The 24,211-nt window shown below is 31.8% G+C and overlaps 2 protein-coding genes across 3 annotated transcripts in view; one reads left to right on the forward strand and one right to left on the reverse strand.

The window, feature by feature from the left end:
- LOC105337492 (uncharacterized) overlaps positions 1–11,366 on the forward strand; it is a 29,788-nt gene extending 18,422 nt beyond the window's left edge. Inside the window, exons 3-6 of one of the 2 annotated variants that reach the window (XM_011442220.4) lie at positions 1,251–1,518; positions 8,520–8,633; positions 9,544–9,581; positions 10,813–11,366. In XM_011442220.4, the coding sequence (XP_011440522.3) occupies positions 1,251–1,518; positions 8,520–8,633; positions 9,544–9,581; positions 10,813–10,932 (540 nt within the window). In that variant the 3' untranslated portion in view covers positions 10,933–11,366. The remainder of the gene's footprint in view (positions 1–1,250; positions 1,519–8,519; positions 8,634–9,543; positions 9,582–10,812) is intronic. The other variant, XM_011442217.4, reaches the window with a different exon arrangement.
- A 7,994-nt stretch (positions 11,367–19,360) lies between these two features.
- Positions 19,361–24,211, reverse strand: part of LOC105337501 (palmitoyltransferase ZDHHC16) — a 41,993-nt gene continuing 37,142 nt past the window's right edge. Inside the window, exon 10 of the mRNA XM_066069067.1 lies at positions 19,361–20,208. The gene's annotated coding sequence lies outside the window, so the exon portion shown is untranslated. The remainder of the gene's footprint in view (positions 20,209–24,211) is intronic.

The raw sequence follows: 24,211 nt of genomic DNA on the forward strand, positions 1-24,211 counted from the left end.
TTTTACAATTAATGCAATATGTTTAATGAAGATGCCAGCTTGAGTCGATTCAGCCTAAACAGACACCCCTCATGATCCCTAATTTGAGGAGCCAGTCCATTTTTCTTGATATCCAATGAAAGGACTTTTAATTCTAAACACATTTTGTTCATTGAGTGTTTAGAAATTGATACCGTTTATAATATATTTGAAAAAGAACGTTTTAAGAACTGACCCCATTTCTCCTTGTCAGGGCCATTTAGCAAAATTTTGAAGGTTGAATATTGTTTAAAACGTCATATTAGGCATCTTCTTTCCTATATTCCTTATATTTGTACTTTTTGAGATACAAGTAATAATAATAATTTTTTACCTCTGGCCCCTTAAGACTCCTAATTACGTAACAAATAAGAAAATTTGTATAATTTTTAGTATAATAACTGTATGATAAACATTTTTGCTTTTATAACATATCACAAAATAATTCTAAGTTAAGTTCTATCAAAGAAAGACTAAAGAGCTTCTTTTTCCCTTATTTGAGAGACCAGTCCCTATTTTTCTTAATAACCATTTTGTTGAGCAAGTGAGTTTTTTCCCGTTCTTTATGTATCTTGAAGAGAACGTATTAGAGGTCGACCCCTTATCTCCTTATTAGGGTCATTTAACAAAGTTTTGAGGGTTGAATATTGTTAAAACATCATTTACCGTGGACGCGCGGTAAAAACTCCTAGCACGTCATGAGCGCTCGGCGGAGACTCAGCGAGAGCGCAGTTTATCGCCAAGTAGAACTCCGTGGAAACGCAGTTACACGCCGTGGGAGCTCCGTAAGAACGCCTTGGTCGCCGTCGTCAGGACGCCGTGACATCTCCACTTTTAAAATTTTATTAGGCATTTTAATGGATATTAATAAACGGATAAAGTACAAATTTATACATATACCAGGAAAGTTATATTATTGTTCAAACGGGGGTCGAACGGTTAAAGGGAAGGGGTAGATAGTTGTATACCCTTAGTTTTAATAACATCCAATAGAGTTACCATTAAAAGAGGAGGAATTTGACCTGTGACGTAGAAGATCATGAAAGCAATTGCAATAGACAGTCCCGCCTAAAAACGAAATAGTTTTTTTATTTCAATGAAAACTAGGCTATTCCATACGTTTGATTATAATCGTTGTTAAAATAACTAAACTAATATTTAAATACAGCAGCTATTTTGATGATTTTTTTTACATTTTAAAACTAATGATATTAATTGGTTTTTATTTGTAGCAAAAGATAAGATGTCGGTTGGCACAAGAGGGTCAACAAGCAGCGACCGTTTTATTATTAGACGACTTGCCCAGAAAAGATAATTGGTGGGAGCAGTTAATGTCAGCTTTATGTCATCCTGCTGTTGGTCAAGTGGATATGGCAGAGTTACTACAAACGCAAGAAGACATTTTTCGTGGAATTAACACGAAATCTGAAAAATTAGAGTTAATCGCCGAAGTTCATAAAGGAGCACCACAGAATGAGAAGATGCCTCCATATAAAACGAGTACGCAATGTTTCTTTTTGTACTTTAATACTTTAGAATTTTAGTCTGTGTTGAACTAATGGGATAGCAACGATTAAACGGTTACCCGATTTTTTGGTACGAAATATGTTAGAATCTTATTGTATGAAAAGACTGTAAATCGTCATTCTGTAATTGAGTATTATTCAGTATTTATTCCTGTTTTTATCAGACTACTGTAGAGATCAGTGATTCTCGAACATGAATAATCTAATTATGATATCATCAGTGCACTACGCTTTAACTATATAGTATACCCGCTATCCATTTACACGTGCGACTAGATAATCTAAAAAAACCTAAAAGCTAAAAGTCTACACGAAAGAAATTAACTAAAGAAATATTTGTATATTTTGATATATTTACATTATCCAGTGTCTCTGTCTGTGATAACACTACGTATCGATTTTGTTCTATATAACCCATAATACAAATGACGCAAAATTGAGGCGCCGGCGGGGTTTGCTTATTTATATTTAAAGATTTAATCGTACGATGGCCTAAAATTATATAAATATAAGTAATAAGGAATCATTCTTTGAATATTATGAGGTGATAATTTCGGTCGGGGCGTGATCAAATCTATCATAAAGCCCTTCGGGCTTTATTGGATTTGATCACGCCCTGACCAAAATTATCACCTCATAATACTCAAAGAATGATTCCTTATTCCTTATATAATTTCTTACGTTTTTAGTTTATAAAAACAAGTTGAGAGAAAAAGTTCTTAATGATATTTTAATGTATGTATAAATAATTTCAATATAACATATACGGTCGCATGTTAAGTTCGTTCCTAAGACATCGATATACCTGTCTTAATGACATAACTGTAGAACTTCATAAGATAAGACAAGAATAGTGAAACGGATAGGTAATGAATTTAGGAAAAAGTGTGTGGTCATCCCTGCTTGCGTTTACGTTGGTACCTGCCGAGTTGCGTAGGTGTGCGGTCATCCCTGCCTGCGTAACGGTGAGTCCCTATATGTGTGCAGGCGCGGTAATTGAAGTCCGCACTGTATATTATAAATATAAATTTATATCATATATATAAATTTATATCATAGATATTGGCAGTAATCAGAGCTATCTGATTCTATCTTGGATATGGGCCCAAGGGGGAACACAGGCAGTGAATCCCTTGCACGTTACAGTATTACTTGATAAAGCTACCTTCTTTATATTTACGAACCAGCTTTTGACTTCCTATAAGCAGACGTTAGATTTCAGCTTGAATTCAGTCTGATGTAAATAAGGAAAATGACTCGGGTTGAAACTTGATCCGGGGCTTATTTTCAACGTTGAATTTTGATCCCAGGTGCTTTTTTAGCGTTGAAAGTTGAGACAAAACGTCGTGAAATGTACACGCTGGGTCATTTTTCAACGGCTTGAAAAACATTCTTGCTTTTAATGACCTCAAGGCGTTTGAAATTGAATTTCAAAATGTATCCAAAAAGAGAGTTCTGCACCGCCTTGGACTGGAATTTGCTCTACGCGACTTTAAATAATGTATAGATCTACATTTGTACTTGAAAATTGTAAAAAAAAAAAAATTATTCCATTATATTGTACAATTCTTATCCCGAAATTGCTGTTATTTTTACGTCAATTCGTCCAATTACGATCACTTATGATTAAGAACTCGATATTCTTTACTTAAAGTTTGTTTATACAACTTAAAGGAAAACAATTTGATTTGAGTAAGAGTGTCGGGCTAGCAATTATATTTTGGGGCACAGAATTTATTCCAATTCCTTGTTGGGGTGGGGTTCCAGACCAAGTCCCCATGAAAAGTTAATCTATAAAGCATTTACTAAAAAAAAATATTGGACCCAGTGTGGCAACGCACTTTGAAAAAATTACGCACTTTGAAAAACTTTTTTCAAAGTGCGTTAAATTTTAGACAAAATCAACGCACTTTGAAAAAATTTTTCAAAGTGCGTTAAATTTTGGACCAAGTTAACCCACTTTGAAAATTTTTTTCAAAGTGCGTCATAAAGGTACATCAACATTTTTTAGTATCGAGACACTTAACGCACTTTGAAAAAATATGTATAAATCACATATTTTGTAATTAAATTCCTAATTTGTTGATAGTATGATGATTTGTTAACGCTAATGAATCTAATTAACCTTCTTTAAAATCGGGGATAGGGGTGGGAGTGGAAGGGGGGGGGGGGGTAACCAAAGATACAGGTCAATTACCTGTGCTTCATTTCATTGATTACAGGAAGGTCCCCCACCCCTCTTTTTTCTTCCAAAACATGTTTAATTTGATATTCAGCAACTTAGAGTAAATGTAAAAATCGAAAAAAGAAATACGCTTCGTTGTAAATTAAGTACAGTGATATTATTGGTAATCATTTCTTGGTATGTTAAAGAATCTATAAGCGTTTCAACATAGACCCTCTTTTCAAATTCTAATCAAATAAATCACTTCATTAAAAAAAACTCCATGTACATTGACAAACATTAAATTATCATAAACTTAAACACTGATCCTCCAATAGATCATGTTGTTTTTGATAACCATAACTAACTTATCCTTTTTTTAATCATGTTTGTCTATAAGCACATGCAATTGCAGACAGTTGAAATATATTATACATTATCTCCATTATAAATAAATAAATTAAATAATTTTCGTTTCTGGCACAGCACAATGTTCCAGATAATTAGAAAGTTTGCTGCATACACAAAAAGGAAAATGCAGTTGCTAAGCGATGCAGTTATTGTCATATTTGGATAATTCAAATCTCCCTAATTGTTCTATGTAAATTGTCAAGCTGCGTAAGCTAATGAGAAAAGGAAAAACTTCTAATCTAGAAACTGTTAATCAAGTTAGCTGAGAATGCAGTGGATTCTTTCTAAAATATATCCCATTAAGCTACACAAGGTTAAAACAATTATTTATTGTATCTAAAATTAAATATTATTTCGACTAAACCCTGAACAATTTTTTTTTTCAAAGTGCGTTAGTATCGACGATATCAACGCACTTTGAAAAAAAATATTTTTTTTTCAAAGTGCGTTGACTTGGTCCAAAAATTAACGCACTTTGAAAAAAAATTTCAAAGTGCGTAAATTTTCAAAATGCGTTGTAACACCCCAGCCCCCACCCCAACGCTGCAAACACAATTATTACTCTGAAACTGAATTGTACTTCCGGTACTGGCTGAATTAAATAGGGTCAAATTGTATGGGAACCGCTCTTTTGAAAATTTTGTTCAATTTGAATAGATTTAATTTGAGATTGTTATAGATAAGTTTAGAAATCTTCGATTTTAAACTTTTAATGTAACAGGTTATCGATTTAAAATTTACAAGCTGCTATGAGCACTTAACTTTGATTTTTCTCTCCAATTAACTATGCAATTTAGTTTGTAACAAATAAAAAAAAAAGGAAATAACAAAAAAAAAACGGAGATGCTTTCATGTGACAAAATGTTAATCCTCTTGAAACTAGTCATTGATACATATGTATCTTCTTTACTTAATCTCCAAGCAAGTTAAATAATTGTTGGACATTAGAAGTGTGAAATTATCGTAACAGCTATATGTGTGAATGTTTACTTTTCTGGCATGCCATTACTATCCCTTTGTCATAAAAAGCAATGCCTGTCAAAAACAATAATTGTAAGGGAGAATGTTTTAAGATCGGGAAGAGAACGGCTGGGCTAAGTGTGCTGGAACCCCGCACGTTAGCGTAGTGTTTTATTGGGCTAACTGTGCTGGAACCCCGCACGTTAGTGGAGTGTGTGTGATATCGGGCTAGCTGTGCTGGATTTCCGCACGTTAGTGTCGATTTTGTGTACAGAATTATATCGGACTGTCCGTGCTGGAATCTCCGCACGTTATTAAGTTGTTCTCTCGGAACTCCGAGAATCGGTTTTCATTGGAATCCCATGTACCGTTTATTTACCAACTTAAATACAACTTGTTGAACTTTTGTTTCGTATTGGAGTTTTTATTCAGCGTAAACTTGAGCGAACTTTCCCCTGAATTCACCATATGGATTTTAAGAACTTTTACATTACAATTTACAGTTTACAATACAAATCAAATACATGATACGTTCATGAAAGTTGGGTAGTATTTTTAGTAGAAAGCCGATTGGCATGCTACCGGGCTAACCGCAACTTCACGAAAAATTCGCGATAGGAACTTTACATTTAAAATTCATTGGTGAAAAAGATACAAATATATATGTATATCATTCATGTAGATATATTTCTCTTAGTTTGGGATACATAAATATTAAAAATTAATTTTCCCCTTTATTTAGTTTTCCATTAATTATGAATACATATATCATATATTTTATATAGGCCTATAATGAAATTTATATGTATTTATCATTCCAAAACAATTTTCTTCAATTCAGAAATTGAAAAGTCCCCTGAAATTATGTTTTGGGGAAAGACTAAACAATTTGCAATAGTAATACATGTATTTTTGAATGGTATAAAGTGTTTTAACACATGTTTATCTCAATATACGGTGGATATCACTCATGAGATAAATTTTAGATATTACTTTGTGTGTTCTTACGCCACGTGACGTCATAATTAAACATAACGTAGCTTCAGGCGGATGATTGACGTAGAATGAAAAAAAAAACCAACAATTCAGTTTAAAATTTTTCATCTATAAATGCGAAGCATTGATAGCTGTTTTATTTTTTTCATGAATTGATAAAAATATGCTCAAAAATGTCTGTGTTTTAATCTTTAAGGAACTTTTTGTTTTCGTGCGTAAAGTTGTTGACGTCTTGTAGTAAATGCGTTGTGCGGCTCACAATTATAATTTTAATAAAACAGATTGAGGTTTAACAAAAGACGTGGTAAAACTTTTCATAAAAAGGATCTCTCATGATCTGAATGATATATGATTTTTATCCAACGAGTTGTGTATTTTCTATCCCCGAACCATGGCAATCGCAAATCATGAGAGATCCTTTATTTATGTGTCTGAAGGAAATATTCATTATTTGACAAACAATTTTCTGTCAATTTGTTAATAGTTAACTTTTTAAAAAAATATTCTACAAAAACACGAAAAAACATTTTAATTCAGGAACGAATTCAATATTTTATTTGCTTTATACGATATATAGAGGATATCTATATTTTGTGATTTAATATTTGTTTTATCCAACGAGTTGAAGTGGTGTATATATTTGCGAGGCTTGCCGAGCGAATATAACCATTTCAACGAGTTGGATAAAGCAAATATAAAATCACACAATTATAGATGTTCTATTTATCTCATACAATTTGATTTATATTATGAAGCTTTTGAGACAGCCCCTTATATGACCATCGAATTGATTATATTTCAAAGGTTAAAAAAACGATGATGCAACGTTTTGTTATGCGGTTATTGTGACCTTGGCCTTCGGCCTTGGGCAACAGTTTGCGAGCCAGCCGACAGATCAACTGTTGCCCTCTACCCCAGTCAACAACTGTATACTGTTTTAATGTAAAGTTTCACTGAAATAAAGCTTGAAATAATGTTTTAGCTCTAAACATTGTTTGTTAGAGCTTAATCACCTGATTAAATGGAAATACTGATCAGAAGACTTGAATTAATAAGTTTGTTTACATACACAAAGTTGCAAATGCTCGTTAGTTTGAATTTACTCGAACGATCGAGGAACAGTTGTTGATGTTTTATAAAACAAATACTAGCCTAACAATTCGGAATTGAAAATATTGAATATGGATGCTTACTGGTGGTGGAAAACATTCTTAAGAAGTATTGTTTCGGTAAGTTCCTGTATATAAACACAACCAAAGCGGTTTTTTTTTCATTGCGTCGTCAGAATGAACTCCTTGAAAGCTTACGTGATTTGCAGTTTCATAAACTACACAGTGGCGTCGGAAGCAAATTGAAAGTTGAGGGGGGAGGCTAAACTTATCAAAATCTTGACAAGCAAAAGAAAAGGTCATTGGTTATGGTTATGTATAACTTTGCAATAAAAGGGGGGCCTTATATAGCTCCCCCCTCCTTATAGCACCCCAACCCCCAGTCCCGACGCATATGCTACACAGTTATGTGTTTTCCTTCATTTTTGTAATTTAAATCTTTGACAAAATCCATATTATTTATCAATTTTTGGTAGTGAATATAGTTTTGTTAAAAGTACTAGGAAATCTTCGAAAATAGGTCACTGAAGCGTTGAAGCGAGGGACTGTGTCAAAAATAGTTCGGATATATATATACCACACTATATACAACCCGTGTGATAAACCTTTGCTTTATCAAAAGGGTGATGCTATTATATAATATCAAATACTTCCGGTCCGAACTATTTTTGTTGATAAGCCGAGATGGATGTCACGTGACCCATTTAAGGCGGGGTAATTCAAATCTTCTGTATTTTTTTTTTACCGTGCCGGTAAATATTTTTTTTTAAAAATATGTTTGATTTCTAGTATCTTTTTTTTGCGATTGACTTATAAAACGTAATTTGTGTGAAAGTCCTATCTTTAAGTAAAGAAATGAAGCGAATGAATAGATTTTATTATTGTTATTCACTAAAAATACGCCACGTATTTCTTTAGAAATACCTATAGCATCACTATCATTTTTTACTCTGTGATAAGTGTACGTTTTGAGGCCTTCTATTGTAATTCTATGATAAATTCTGGGTGTATAGAGTCACATTAAAAGCACATGGCAATAACGTTCTGCTTCTTATCGCAATATGTCAAGTAAAACGTTTAATGGACTGCGTTGGTAGTATAGACAAGTTGATGTATGAATCTTCCTATTACTATAGACAGGGCGTATTTTCTGTAGATTTTGTTTATCGGTCTATAGTTACTTTCGTACACTGTCAACTTCTATTCTTTATCTTCCAAGATATTTTATAAAACCCTGTAAGAGTGAATGCACTATGGATGTTTGGACCTGTATTAACCTATATAAAGGATCTGCTATGTAATAATTTTCACTTGAACTTTTTTTTCAAATAAAAGGAAAAGTGGAAATAAACTGGTCTACTCCTCTCCAAAAATTACCATTTTCTGTCGTCAAAGTTTTACAGAGATTAGATGTTGACTCAAAATGGAAAGATTTGGCTGCACAAACAGGTACTCTTTTACAAAGTTGAGTTAGTTATTTTTAAAGTACATGTATCACTCTTACTTATATTTACTGACATTTTCATCAAACACATCAAAGTTGCTTCAAAATTATGGAACAACTCAAAATTATTATCTCTTTTAAGAAAATGTGAATGGAAGTTAAACACAAAAACTTACTGTTTCACGATATTAATTTTGCTTGTGTAAGTGAATGGGTTTTAATATAAAAATGTTAACTACATTTTCTTGTCTTATTTGGACGGAATACTGAGTATGCAAATATATTTGCGTTGTCTCAACGATGTAAAAACATTGATTTAAATTTTGTGAAATCGACGTTAAAGATTTACGTTAAAACCATGATAACAATTGTTTAACGACGTCTTTACCCAATATCAACGTTGAAGCATCGTTGAAAGGCTGCTTGGTAAAAGTATATGTTGTCAATGCAAAACTATCATATTTTATATGCAATATTTTGTAAATACGGTTAATTGAATCTTAGAAAGGTTTTATCAAATGATTAACCGTTATAATTTCTAAAAAAAAAAAAAAAAAGTAATAAGAAAATTATCGCCTTTTGAAATTAACACTGATGTCTACGGGAGACATATCTTCTAAGTACAATTTTTTTTTAGCAAATCTCTTTGTAAAAAAAATGGGATAAGCCTTTTCTTTTCATACCCCCGCAAACAAAGTTTGGGGATATATAGGAATCACCTTGTCCGTCAGTCAGTCTGTCTGTCTGTGCAATCGTATCCAGTCCATATCTTTTATAGGAAATTCCTACTTCACACAAAAATTGCTTATGACCAGAGGGTGTGTCATGATTTTGACCTAAGGTCATTTGGGCAAGTTCAAGGTCACTTGAAGGAAAAAGTTAGTAATTAGTTTATGGTCTTTATTTTTCTTATAGAGTTCCTACTCCACACAGAGATTGCATATGACCTGAGGGTGAGAAATGATTTTAACTGATTAAATAAACAAGTCATGTAGTCAAGTTCAAGGTAATTTGGAGGAAAATTCCATAATTCGTGTCCAATCAATATCTTTCTTAAGGAGAAACAGTAGAGTCTTTACTTTACAAAAAAATTGCTTATAACCTAAGGTTGTTTCATGATCATGACATCGGGTCATTTGGGCAAGTTCAAGGTCACTGAGAGGAAAAGTTCATAATTCGTGTCCAATCTATTTCTATCTTATTTAGAAACATTGGGAGTTTCTACTTCACACAATATTGTGCAAGTTAAGGTTAGACGACACGTTCCTCAATTTATGATAACTTTTTCCAGGAATTTGTTAATGGTTTACTACTACTTTGACAGCTTTCATGCAAAAAATTAGGGTACCTGACCTGGCATTTCTGCAAAATACTATAGTATGCAATTTCCTATATAATCTTCTTGAAAATACACTTGAATTGCTGATATGAAAATAAATACATCTACAGCACAGCGAAATTCAGTAAATTAGAACTATATCTCCGCCGGGGCGGGGATTTGAACTCACGACCTCTAGAACATATACGCTTTTGGCAGTGAGTGACCACGGTTCTAACCACTCGACCATGTACACATATAACCAAATTTAAGTAAATTTTGATCATTTTTAAAGTAATTATAAAATTAATATTTCTTATTGGAACTCTTTATTACGAGGAGATACAAAAAAGATTCTCGAGGAACGTGTCGTCTGACCTTAAAGGTCATTGTCAAATAATACATAATTCCTTATTAGACTATATTTTGTAATGGTAAATGTTAGAAGCAAAAACTTGACACAGAGATTGCCTGAGACTAGAAAATATATCCAGACCCTGAGTTTTGTGCAAGTATAAGGTCAAAGAGAAATGATGCACCCATTGTTTTCCAATAGAGAAATACTCGAGTTATTATATTTTCTTAGCGGTGGGGGTGGGGGGGGGAGCGGTAACAAGCTTTTGAACAGTACCTCCAGTTTAAAATACAAGATTAAAATTTATAACTTGTACATGTATATCTTGTAAAAATAATTTATTCTTAATTATAAAAGGCAGAAAACTCATTGAATAAGTTTAAAGTGCAAAAAGTTCATACTGTGGTTTATGCTACTCTTATAATTCTTTATAAAATATTCTATAAAATTGTTCGATTGACATCAATTATATATGAACTTCCTTTATTTCAAATTTGCGTCTTATTTACAGGTTATACAGTGGAACAGGTGGACAGTTTGGAAGCATATACAGACAAAGACGGAGGCCACGTTCAAAAACTATACAGAGATCTTCAGACAAGATACAATTTCACGTTATGTCAACTTGTAGATGCTCTGCAGAATATTGAAAGATTAGATATTTTAGATGAGCTTAGTCATATTGAAGAATTTAAACATTTAGAATGGTCCAAACGAATGACTCCTGAGAGTTCATTTGAAAACCAAATCTTGCAGCCTTCAATTGATAATCAGATTAAAACGGCGCTACCGCAAAACATACGGTTAATAAAGAGAGATGAAAACAAATCGGACTGCACATACCAGAAGGCAGAGTGTAAAAGTGATGTTTCAAACAGAGAAGTTTCGAACAAGAAATTATGTACATCTAACGATGAAAGTAATTCTGAGAGTTCAGTGAAAAGAATTGTGACAGCTTTAGGAGTGATAGCTGTATCTTCTTTTATTTTTCATCGCTGCGTTTTCAGATAGAAAAAAATGTTTGTTAATATAATCCTCAGAAATAAAGACAAGTATTCAAGGTTATTTTCCATGGGTTTTTTCAAATTGAAACATGAATTCCAGTGCTTTAGACTACAAATTTATTATGATTTTCTTAATATGTAATACAGTATAACGTACTCGTTGTTTCTGTTTTTGTTTAAATAGTTGTAACTTTAAACGTTTTTGTCTTCTCCATACCTCCAGGTTTTTTTTACATTTTGAACACATTCAGAACCACTATGCCATTTTAAAAAAACTTTTGGAACAAAGAACAAAGAACAAAGAAACCAAATGTGTTTGAATAAATTGCCAGACCAGAATATTTTTTTTTTAAATGTTTTAATGAATCTCTATGAAGAAAAGCAATATGTAACACCAATTTTTGTTGATAATAAGCAGAGTAGACTTAACAAACCCATTTCAGAATAGTTCTAAAATGTTCATGAAAAATAGGGGTATGTTTATTAGGCAATTTCCGGTTGCAGAAAAAGATATTAAAAAACAGTTACAAAAACAATTACTATAACTGTCAAAACGTTACACAGAAGGAAAGTCCATTTTCCTTCTATGTAAAAATTACCATGATAATGATAACTAAAGTGACATTTACTTGGAAGTTTGAGCCCATCCCCTGCAAGTCAGTGCAACCCGTGCACTCGATGTACATGTACAAGTAGCATTAATAGAATCACTCAAGAAAAAAAAATCAAATTCAACATCATAATTACAAATTAAAAGACTAATGAAAGATATGAAAATCTTTAATTCTCTTAAGATAATTTTAAAAAGAACTACATGTATGTGTAGGATAAAGAAAAAAAATCAAATTCAACATCATAATTACCAATTAAAAGAATAATGAAAGATATAAAAATCTTTACATCTCTTAAGATAATTTTAAAAAGAACTACATGTATGTGTAGGATAAAGTGTTTTATCCCCCCAAATTCAGAATTATAAATAGAGCTTTAGAAATTTGCTAAAGAATAGGTTATATATATCTACATGTAGTTCAGGTTTATAAAGATAAATTGTCTAATCGAGGTCATAAAAAAATATGAAATGTTAATAATATGCTCAGTTCACAAAAAGTACGTATTTTATAAAAAAAAAAAATTTGGGTATTTCCTGTCATTTTTGGGAGTTGATTTTAATCAACTCACCTATGCAGATACTCAGAACAAACCAAAAGTGAAACAGTGTTTGGACCTCAGCACAAATCATTGCTGCTGACAAGACTTCGTTCTTGAAAATTATTGATAAATTCGATGTAATGTATGCTAAAGCATTGTTTTTAAGGAAACTTATTTACAAATACCTTAAAAATAGTCAGATTTTAAATGGTACAAACAAATTAAATAATTTTTTGTAGTCGTATGTATTCCTACGCCAGAGTTTAATATAGTCTCGTTCAAATTGACGCTCGGCTGTCTCCGTAAATCCTTGTCGGAGATTTACGATGTCAGCCGAGCGTTTGGTTGAACGAGACTAGAGTTTAATATTAAAGGGGCATGGTCGCGATTTTGGTCAAAAATTATTTTTTCGAATTTGATTTTTATAATGGTTCAGTAAAGCATTTTAAATAGGCAACCAAAATTTGAGAGTCATTTGATGAGTTACAAGCGAGTTACAAAGCTTACAATTCTTCGTTATGTAAACAAAGCGTTTGTTTAGATTTCGAATGTTTAAGTGAAAATTCCAGTTTTAGACCTAAAATAAATGTGTTAATCGTTAGAAACTGTTTATTTATGCTTTAAATGAATAATAAGATAGACAAACCAGCTTTAAAACGATTTTTTACTAGTATATTGAACTTATGTAAACAAAAACAGGGCACGAGCCTTGTTTACATGACGAAGAATTGTGAGCCCTGTATTTTGCTTAAAACTCAAGTGACTGACACCCAAATTTCATTTGATCATTAGAAATGCATTCCTAAAGCATTGCAAATAATAAAAATAGAAAAATAAAATTTGACCAAAATCGTGACCATGCTCCTTTAATTGGATCCATACAATTTTCGAGAAATATTTTTATTACTGATACATAGTTTGATTGAATTAATTTTATCTTTAAATATAATTTAACATGATTCATATGGGGGTTTCTCGACATTCTTCTCCAAAAAGTCCAACAGTTCATATTATAAAAATGTGCGTAATTCAAATTAGAAATTACATGTTATTACATGTACTTGTCATGCAAAATAACATATATATCATTGATTTTAAAATAAATAAACATGGACAAAATCAACTCCTGTCAGTTCTTTAGTACTTTGTGTTGTAATAGGAAACATCGAGCTCCTGCTTGCTCCAACACTATTTTTTAATATGATATGCAAAATGATATGAACAATAACATATGTAAAAATGGTTTTGGAGCAACAGTGCGCTCTATATCTCCCACTCTTGAATATGATGAAAAACTGATGAAATTTTCATGTTTTGAGAAAATGCGGGAAATGGCCAATTAATGTGACGTCATAGAAACATGAGGAATGATCGATCTTGAAAACCTTTTGATTTCTGTAGCAAGCATATTCATTTTTATGTTTTATCAAAACATATTTATGATATGATGTTTTTCTCAAATTTATAAAACACGGAGGAAGAAATTAGACCTTATTGTATATAGTTCTTTGATCAGCTAAACAATGCATTTAAAAGTAGTTAATGATACAACCCTAGTAGTTAATTAAAACGGTTATAAACGTTCATAAATACATTCACACATAGTTCGTGTCAATAGGTCGCGTAAATGTGTATTTTCTTAAGAAATGGAGGGATCGAAATACCATTTTAATAAATGCATTTTCTTTTTTAAATTAAATCTTTTTCTGAAAAATAAAATTAAACAAAATACGAAATTAAATATAAAATACGAGTATTAAATGTGCATAACAACTTTGTGTTTGTTGCTCAAATATCTTTATAAATAATTAAAACCATTTCATTCATTTATTTAGATAAAGTCAAATTTTACAGAAATTGTTTGTATGTTATTTATTTTGTCCAAACAATAGTAGTAATAACACAATAACAGTACTGGTACTGTACCAGTTATCGGCCAAGACCAGTTATCGGCTAAACTGAGAGTTCGGGTTTAAAGCACGTAACAATCCAAGAATTTTTAATTCAGTCGTCTTTTTCGAATAAAGAAAAGTAAATTTGCTTGAACACTTTCTTGAATATGTTTTATATATGAGCTTAAACGATCATTGTTTACCGCTGAGTTTACATCTTTGCACTTTCAGCAGTGAGGGAAGTGACGTAATAAGTTAAAAATAGAATATTACCTCTTTGTGATACGTTATTATATCCCTTCTTTGATTTCACATATAAAATCAATACATTTAACATGTATGAACAAAAGGAATTCACAAATTTCCGACAGATTCATAGCCCAATTGAACGCCTGATTGCATAATTATGCTTTGAATAGGAATCGATTTGGTGTTACCGTCTGATAATAAACGAATAATTTTATGAGTTTTGTTTATAATGTATCATGACCTCGACTACTTTAGTCTGACCCCACAAGGGGCATAATTCAAACTATATTTAGCAGAGTATAAAATCGACATGAACGCGGACTTTACTATGTTATTATCACAAAGCCGATAACTGGTAAAGTAGATCGTAAAAACTCGGCAAAATCGGGGCGCGCTAAAAAGCACAAAAAAAAATATTTTGGGTTCTAAATAATGATATAAACTAACAGATTGATAAATAAGGAGTTCACTTTTTAAAGTATGTCAAGTTTTATCCAAAAATATCAAAAAATGAGGAATTACGAAAGGAAAACGTTAAATTTTAGCCGATAACTGGTACAGTGCCAGTAGTCGTTGAGACTATTAGAGCACTCGGACCAGGCTTGGGGTAATGCTAAATGTAATAGTAATGCATTACAGGTTTTCAAAGTAATGCTTGTAATGTGTAATGCCATAATATTAGCATTATAAGTAATGGTAATGTAATGTATTACTTTCCAAAATCTAGTGTAATGCTGGCATTACATGGCATTACTTTGAATTACTATGCTCTTCTATGGATGGTTTTTTTTTTAAATTGTGATGAATTGAATAACTGAAATCGAATTTGATTATAATTGTTTTAAAGAAGAAAAATAGTTCTTGAGATAAAAGTATTTTAGCTGTATTATTAAAAAAAATCACAAATCCATTCTTAAATTGTCAATATAACTAGCTACAACAACATAATTTCATTACATTTTAAGAGTGTTGTTATTAATAATTTTATCTCACTTGAAAAATTTACTCCAATTACCGTAGTTGTACATTCAATGAATTCTTTACTGTGAAGAATGTGTCACCAACACACAATGCCCCCGGGATAATCTAAGTATCAAAAAGTATTAAAAAGATGCTAAATACCTTCTCTTAAATGTGTTCCATTAGATTAGAGAACAGACATACACCCTTAAAAGCAAAAACAAAATGCACTGAAAGGAATGCAATGTCCAACCATGACCTCTGAAAGCTTAAACATTACTTTCAGCATTATAACCCATTAAAAAATAATCTCTCTCTCCCTCTCTCTCTCTCTCTCTCTCTCTCTCTCTCTCTCTCTCTCTCTCTCTCTCTCCATGTACTTGGTATAAATACCTACAAAAGGTGTGACCTAAATTCCTCCCGCCTCCTCCCCATACGCTGGAATGGACTCCCCAAAACATTTTGTCGACTCCCCCGCGTTAGAGGTTGTATACGGTGCAATTGTGAATGTAAATGTTGACACATTAAACATGCATCGATTTATCTTTTTTATGAAACATCTTGATATTGCTTGCTCCCACTCCCCGCAGTGTTTCGGAGAAGGCAACTTTTAATCCTTTGATATGCCTAACGTCAGGCAACAAAATTGTAGTGCCGAGAATCAAACGCATAATACGCAATACATGAGATCTACATGTACCCGAAAAAAGTATAACCGTCATTACAGCAAAGAGTGGTTTTTAAAAAATTACTACGCAAACATGAACGAGCTTTTAACAACGAGGGTATATATATGTGTATTTGATGTAATTCTTAAGGCATGGAGAAGAATCTGTGATCGAATTTAATTGTAAATGCTTGGTATATTTTCTTGGAAAATAAAGCAGTAAACATCTTTATTTACAACTTACAGAGTTTACCTAAATAAATAGTCAACCATTAACAAGAAGACTGATGTTAACCACCAGCCATTGGTGACTCGAAATGAAACAAAAGAAAAATATATAATACTTTAAAAATAAGAAATGATTCGATGCAATTTTAATCAAAGTCGATTAAAGTGCTTAATATTACATTTTAGTCTTAATTCGATGCAGTAAATATGAGATACCTGACAAAACTATAGTTCGATTAGTTCTTTCAATACAATGTGTATATTATCTTAAAAAATATTAATTATTTTATTAAGCTATTTTAAATTTAAAAAAAAATGTACATATGTATTTATAAAAGAGAACAAATAAAGCTTTATATCAAATTTTGCAAGAAATTAATAGAGTTATCTTGCCTTGCTTATTCATATTTAATAATTATTGTAAAATGATGTAATTTTAAAGAAGTTCAGAAATTAAAAACGTTAAACAGGTTTTTTTTATTCATTTAAAACAAATCTTTAAAGTTTTTAAAATAAATACCAGACTTGTTAAAAGTAATACTGAAGTGTGGTATGTGTACAATATTTTTGAATAAATGCCAGATGGTGTTACTGAATCAATGGTAAACTGAACAGGTAAAACTATATGAAAGTAACTTATCAGTAGGTTTTGTTTTTAATAAATGTCCTAAGGGAGAAAGTGTCTGTCTGGCCTCTGGGAATGGGATGGGGGCAGTTTTTTTTAATAAAAAAAATTTGTATACCAGGCACCTTTTGTTTATCTATGAAAACATATAAACATAGAACAATTATTTGCCATGTATTCTTTGTTGTAAGATTTCAGGTAGGAAAGTGGTGGTCATTATTATATTTGAGACTTTATTTTACTCCAGAATGAAACTTAGTTATATGCATATAATTTGAAAAATCTAAAAAAAAAAAAAAAAAAAAAAAAAAAAGAAGCTATGTTTAGGCTGTGATAGTCAGGTGACCGTTTAGGCTTGTTGGCCTCTATTTAAATATATCTTTATAATACAATTATATACACATGTTTACATGAGCGACCTTTATCCTAAATGAACAGTCTTTCGAAAACATTAAATATATTCTTATGATTAGGTCTCGACTGAACTCATCAACCCTTAAAATATGCGACTACTTTTTTCAAGTGAATGTTCGCAAATAATCGCTGTTTTGTCTGATACATGTATTTATATTAAAAAAAATATGTTTATAATAAGAATATTGGTACATGTATATACGGTTACCTTATTTATTTACTAGTTTTGTTGTTGTTGTTGGGTTTTTTTCTGAATTGATGGGTGTGAATTTTGTATTGACACTCCCCAGTAAATTGAAATTGTCATATTGTAAATTTTCTTGTTAGGTGTGATTACCTAATTTACATTATGACATATTGTGAACTTTGTTGTTACATCCGCCAATACATCAAAACTGCAATGTTTATAATTTTGTATTTACGCACATCTAGTAAATGTACAGCTAAATTAACAATTTATCATATTTTAATTCTCTTACATACACCAACCAAGAAAATTCATTATTTGACAATAATGGAAGCAGAAAAATACATTTTAACATGATCATCAGTTTAGATTTAACAATCGTAAATAGTATCATAATTGACCGTAAATGCAGAGTATATATTGATCTTTTTACAACCAAATGTATCTACAGTGTATATAATATCAATCAGAATTTTATTAAAAAGTAAGTAAAATCAACAGGTACCACGCATAGTGCTGCTCAAACACGCCACTTGTTTATTTTTGTACATCGCTAGTTTTATGTTGATGTCTGTTCTTTTTGCATTTAAGTCTGTTGGTTTTATTTTATTTTCTTATTAATTTGAAAACTGGTATTTTCAGTATCCTCTATATTTTTCAGAGGAAATGTGCTATTATATAATAAGAATGCTCGTATCAAAATATTTACAATTAACAAGTTTGAACAAATCGTAATTTTTCTAGGAATAAATCATTCTGCACAATGAAATATACATATATATTGCTACGTAATTTTTGTACAGAATGCCGACACTGTAAATTTGCTTCAATTTATGTTCTTATGGCTTATCTCACAAAATCTTCACAACAGAAGTTTATCAACCGTAAATGATTTTATCACTGAAGTGAGATATTACAAACTTGTAGCTCGTTTTGCCTTAAGGGGAGAGGATCATGATCAGGTGTAAAGGTACATGTATGTGGCGATTTTTCGGAGTTTAAAGCTGAAAGCTTAAGTGAGCTATTCTGATCACATTTTGTATGTTGTCCGTCTGTCTGTCAACTTTTCACAATTTAACATTTCCTACAGAACCACTGAACCAATATCAACCAAACATGGCACAAAGCACCCTTAAAGCAATATAAACTGCCAAAATTGCATTTTTTTACAATGGCATTAAAAGTGCTTAAATGAATGTTGATATGATTTTTAAAAGAACTGCATCGAATATCCACTCTTCATATTTAATTAATGTGCCACTAACATAAAACTGTTTTTAGTATCTTTGTTGATGATTCAGTGTATTTTATCAATCCTGTGCATATATCGGCATGTTGAATGATTTTTATACTTTCATCAGTTGTATTATGTCTTCGAAAGGGTAGACTAAGTCCTCTTATCTCATTATCATTCCTTATTTGAATAGGTAATATTTCTAGTACAAATATGAATAACAAGGAAGAGCCTAGACAGCCCTGACGAATTCCTCTTTCCATAGTACATGGTTTTGATATTCATCCATGGTAATCAATTTGACATTATGAAAAGCAAAATATATACAAGACACACACACGCGCGCGCGCGCGCGCTTGTGTGTGTATGTGTGTGAAAATATTAGTCGTTATACAGATTTTTTTTTCACTCTTAACCATTAAAAAATATATTGTCATAAGACAATTTTATTCATTAACACATTACTTTAAAACAATCAGCATTTCAATAAACTACCAGATTTGCTTTTCAACATAATAATTCCTTTAAAGTAGTTTACAGGACGTGTGACGAATTTTTACAGATCAATACATCACACAGAACAAAGCACGATTGTCGTTTTCAGAAAACCTCAGTACATCCATCGATAATAACAGGCACTGATTCCAACTTTTTGCAGTCAATAATAAAAGATGATGGCACTCCCGTCTGTTTGTAAATGTCTTCCCCTTCGGTGATATTCTCGTAACTTCTGTTCAAAATGTTATTATTGCTCTCTAGACTTCTCACGTCAGCACTTCGGTTGTTCACTATTATTTCATAAGGATTCTCGGAGTTAATAGAAGACCGACGACTGGCGGTTATAACAGTTTCGTAGTGCATTAGCTGAGGTTCCGATGGATTCAAATAATGAACGCCTTCTTCTGTGGCCCCAGAATTGCTTACTTTGCTTTCAATTTGATCTATGTCGATGTCCGTTGTTCTATTGAAATAGAGATAAAACGTCGTAGCAATAAACACACATAGAAGTAAAGATTCAACTCCTATAATGATGTACAGATTAATTTCGTCAAGTTTCACTTTGCACGGAACAAAGCTGTTCGTTTTTTCCTCGGTCCAAACTAATGCTCCGTCCGAAGTTGATACATTCTTCAAAATTCCACTTGAATCTCCGTCGGTAATGTTTTGGTGCATTTTATTTCTTAAATACACTTAAGTCAAGTGTTCGAAAGATGATTTACTAACATTCTTGAGAACCAGGATATAGTTGTGAGATGGCATGTGCATCACTCATCTTCTTTTGAAATGAACTCAATCTGAAAAATTTTCAAAAATCACAATTATGAATACATTAAATGTCCTTTACAAATTTTCAAGTTAAAAGTAATTATATATGAGAACTAACTTTTACGTTTTACGAATAAGACATTAAATGAAACTTCTGATTCAGACAAAATGTGTTCGCTGAGAAGATCCCCTGAATAAATGACTATTGCACAATACAAAGACATAATTTGTACGAGGTGATCAAGTACAAAGACCACAGCTTAGTTCAGACTTGTAAGAAGGGGGAGGTCAATACCTCGGGGGATAGTCCTCGGAATATTAAATTTTAATATATATAGTTTAAAAATTACATTATAACATCATAGCTTTACTTTAAAAAAGAAAGAAAGATAAATCCGCAGCTTTTTATGACCGGATAAAATTTAAAACAGGTGCTTCTTTATAAGGTGCTGCAGACATAAGGTCTGAATTTTAAACGCAGTGACTTGAAAAATGACTGTCACATAAGAGCGCCCCTTTGATGGATTAGGGGATTATTCCGTTACTTAATCATTGTAGCTTTAATTCAGTTAGATGTTAAATGTATCCTGTTCTGTATCCATCTCTTTTTTATAAGCTCGCCTGAGCTAAAAGCTCAAGTGAGTTTTTCTGATCACATTTCGTCCGTCGTCTGTCCGTCTATAAACTTTCAAATTTTAAACTTTTTCTCTAAAACCACTCGGCCAATTTAAACTAAATTTTGCACAAAGCATTCTTTTGGTAAGATAAATATAAAATGCAGAAATGAAAGACGGATCTTTATTGAGAGCGGAGAAAACCTCGAAACTGTAGAGAAAGGGGGGGGGGGCACATTTAAAAAAATTTTCTTCTCAAGGACTACTGAGTCAAATTCAACGTACTTTAACAAAAATAATCCTTATGATAAGGAAAGTATAAATTGCAAAAATTATTGACTATTTCTATTTCAAATTTGAGTAATTTACGAAAATAAATATAAGACAGAGAGAATGGGGTCAACCAGTTTAACTTCGGGCTCGATATTTCATATATCGAAAACCAGGTGCTTTGCTCTAAGCAGCCATTTTGGACACATGATAACGGGTCAAACTGACAAAGATTATTTTGCTTGTTTTGCAACAGTTTTCGTGCGAAGGGTATATTTGAAACATCCAAAATATATTTGTGCCGTTTTTGTGAAGTAAATAAATTGATATTAAATATTTCAATGCGTTAACATTTTTCATGTGACTGTGGTTTAAGCTTGTTTTGATTTTTGTTTCGTTTCCTTTTTTTTAAATTTGAGGGGAATTATTTTGGAATTTTTACGTATCGAATCAAAAATAGACTTCGGTTAATCAGACAGCCGATAGTTTACATATACTTGCGCAAAATTATCAAAATTTTGATGCACTAACAACATACTCTAAAATAATATTCATTCTATTGGTACATGCACATGTAATTCGGTACGATCTCTAAGTAATGGTTGATTAATGCAACATATTTTGTTGAGATGCTCAGCATTTTCAGTATAAACGGAGATTATTTTCTACACTAGAAATATAAGTGTATGTATGATGAAAAATAAATGTGTTCTTTTTTTTTGTTTTAGTGCATTTTTTCTTTTGTTTCAATTATTTACAATTTACTATTTACTAACCAGCTTCGAGTTATAACAAGATACATAGCTTTGCGCACAATGAGAGCTGAGGTCATGCTTTAGTTCGTTTATATCTTTTAAAAATGCAGCTATGCAGAATAGGAAATACCAAGTTTAAAAATCTTAGGTTAAATAAACTCATGTGAACAAAAACATGACTCAAACCAAGCTATGTATCTTGTTTATAATTCTACGATTGACGCTGAAATTTTGGTTGATCATTTGAGACGTCTTGCAAAAAGGATAATATGATGTAACTACTTTCTGGTGCCTCTTCTTAAACGATGAATTGCATAAAATTTGCATAAATTTTTGATATTTTTTCGAACACCAGTAAATAAAAACGGTGTTCTTTAAACAGTTTCCATAGTTCTGACACATTATTTTTATGAGAATAAAAGCATTATCGTTGTTCTTTAAAAATTATTGCAGCAGAAAATCATCTTTCTTTGATTTTGTAGATATTAATTTTGTTGTTTTTTTTATAATGCCTGCCAATACATTGATTTGAAATATAGCTATTTAACATATCATGTGACAACATTTTCAGTTAAGTTTATTCATCAGTCCAGTAAGTTAGGTTATGAAACGTCATAAGAAATTAATTCACGCCTGGTAAACGACAATCTATTATGGTGGAGAAGACCAATTACATTAATTTTTTGAATGTTTTTTTTATTTGAGCGCATTGAGGTACGCTTTTCTTCTTTCACATATAGGGATTTTTTTAATAAAATAAAATAACTAGTAGGTAGTTGAGGGAGAAACCTTTAATTTATGCCCTCGTGTATTTTGATCGCTTTAATTATAAAGTGGTGGATGGGGTGGGGGCTAAAATAAAGGGAACCGAATGTTAACCGTAAACCCCTACAGGAAATTTATTTAAATATATTGAGCATGATCTTTTTTCGGTAAAAATGGTATTCCATAAAGGTAAAAATGTCAAAAATTTTATATATATATAAATGTGTAAAGTGTAAAATTCGGAAATTCATATTTTGATAATCTACAGAGGGGCCATAAGGCACAATATCCTTTGAGCGTCCATATAAAGCCAGTGTTGCTCAGGTGAGCGATGTGGCCCATGGACCTCTTGTTGTCCTTTTTGTTATGGTGAATCAGGCGCAAATCTAGGAAATCGTTCGAGGAGGTGTTGAGGGGGAAATAATCAGTAGTTTTTAAAACTAATGACGACTCATGAATAGATTTCTTGCATTTAATGTGTAAATATCATGCTGTATATATCTTGTCGTGTACTGCATATGCTACCGTTTGTACAGCGCTAAACATATCTGAAGTATAATGTATCATATATATCATGCGTTCAAATCGCAATGAGCATGTCTCTATTCTGTACAAGCGAGTTCTATAAGACCCCCTTCTTTAGCCAATCATTTCATCATTTACTAGTATTACATATACATGTAATATGTCTATTTTTAGACTTACGCAGTTATCATAATCTCTTGTTATAATCTTAAGTCAATCATTTTATTAACTGTTAAACAAAATAAGTCTATTTTTAGACTTATGCAGTTATCATCATCTTTCTCTTTTGGTGCTCCAATGTGGACAAAAAACTGTATTTGTTCAAAAGGAAGTTTCGATTTTTTTTTAAAAATAACAATAAAGTTGATTATTTATGTGTGTATTTGTGAGATTCATTTCACAAAAGTTATATAATGACAAGTTCTATACAACATGTATTGCTTATAAGCCGGTCGTTAGAGGTCTCCGACTTATGATAGAGTACTTTTTTACGAGTCGTGTTCAGCTTTAAATTAAGTTATAAACAAGGGGCCGCTCGCCTAAGCAACAATTAAAAATAATAAAATCAGCTTTATAGAGTCATGCATGTATACAAAATATCCAAAAAATGTATAACAGATCTAGTATAAAAATTCCCCTGCATAATTTTTATCAATGAGCCCCTTTATAACAGGGTGATTTTACAGTCACGTCACAAATCGAGCATTACAGTTCTCGAGATTTTAAACAACTCTTTATATATGGATAATAAACCAACATCAAACTTTCAACCTCATGTGAGGCCCAAGAATTGTATATATTCCTATGTAATATTGCCCCCCCCCTCCATTGTGGCCCCCTCCCTACCCCCGGAGAACATGATTTGAACAAACTTTAATCTTCCCTACCTGAGGATGCTTTCACACAAGTAACAGCTTTTCTAGCTGATCGGTTTAAGAGAAGAAGATTTTTGAAGATTTACTCTATATATTCCTATGTAAAAATTCTACCCCTCATTGTGACCCCACCTTAGCTACCCCTAAGGATCATGATTTATACAAATTTGAATCTACACTACCTGAGGATGCTTCCACACCAGTCTCAGCATTTCTGGCCGATAGGTT

Source organism: Magallana gigas, chromosome 8, assembly GCF_963853765.1.
Source record: "Magallana gigas chromosome 8, xbMagGiga1.1, whole genome shotgun sequence".
Classification (NCBI taxonomy): domain Eukaryota; kingdom Metazoa; phylum Mollusca; class Bivalvia; order Ostreida; family Ostreidae; genus Magallana; species Magallana gigas.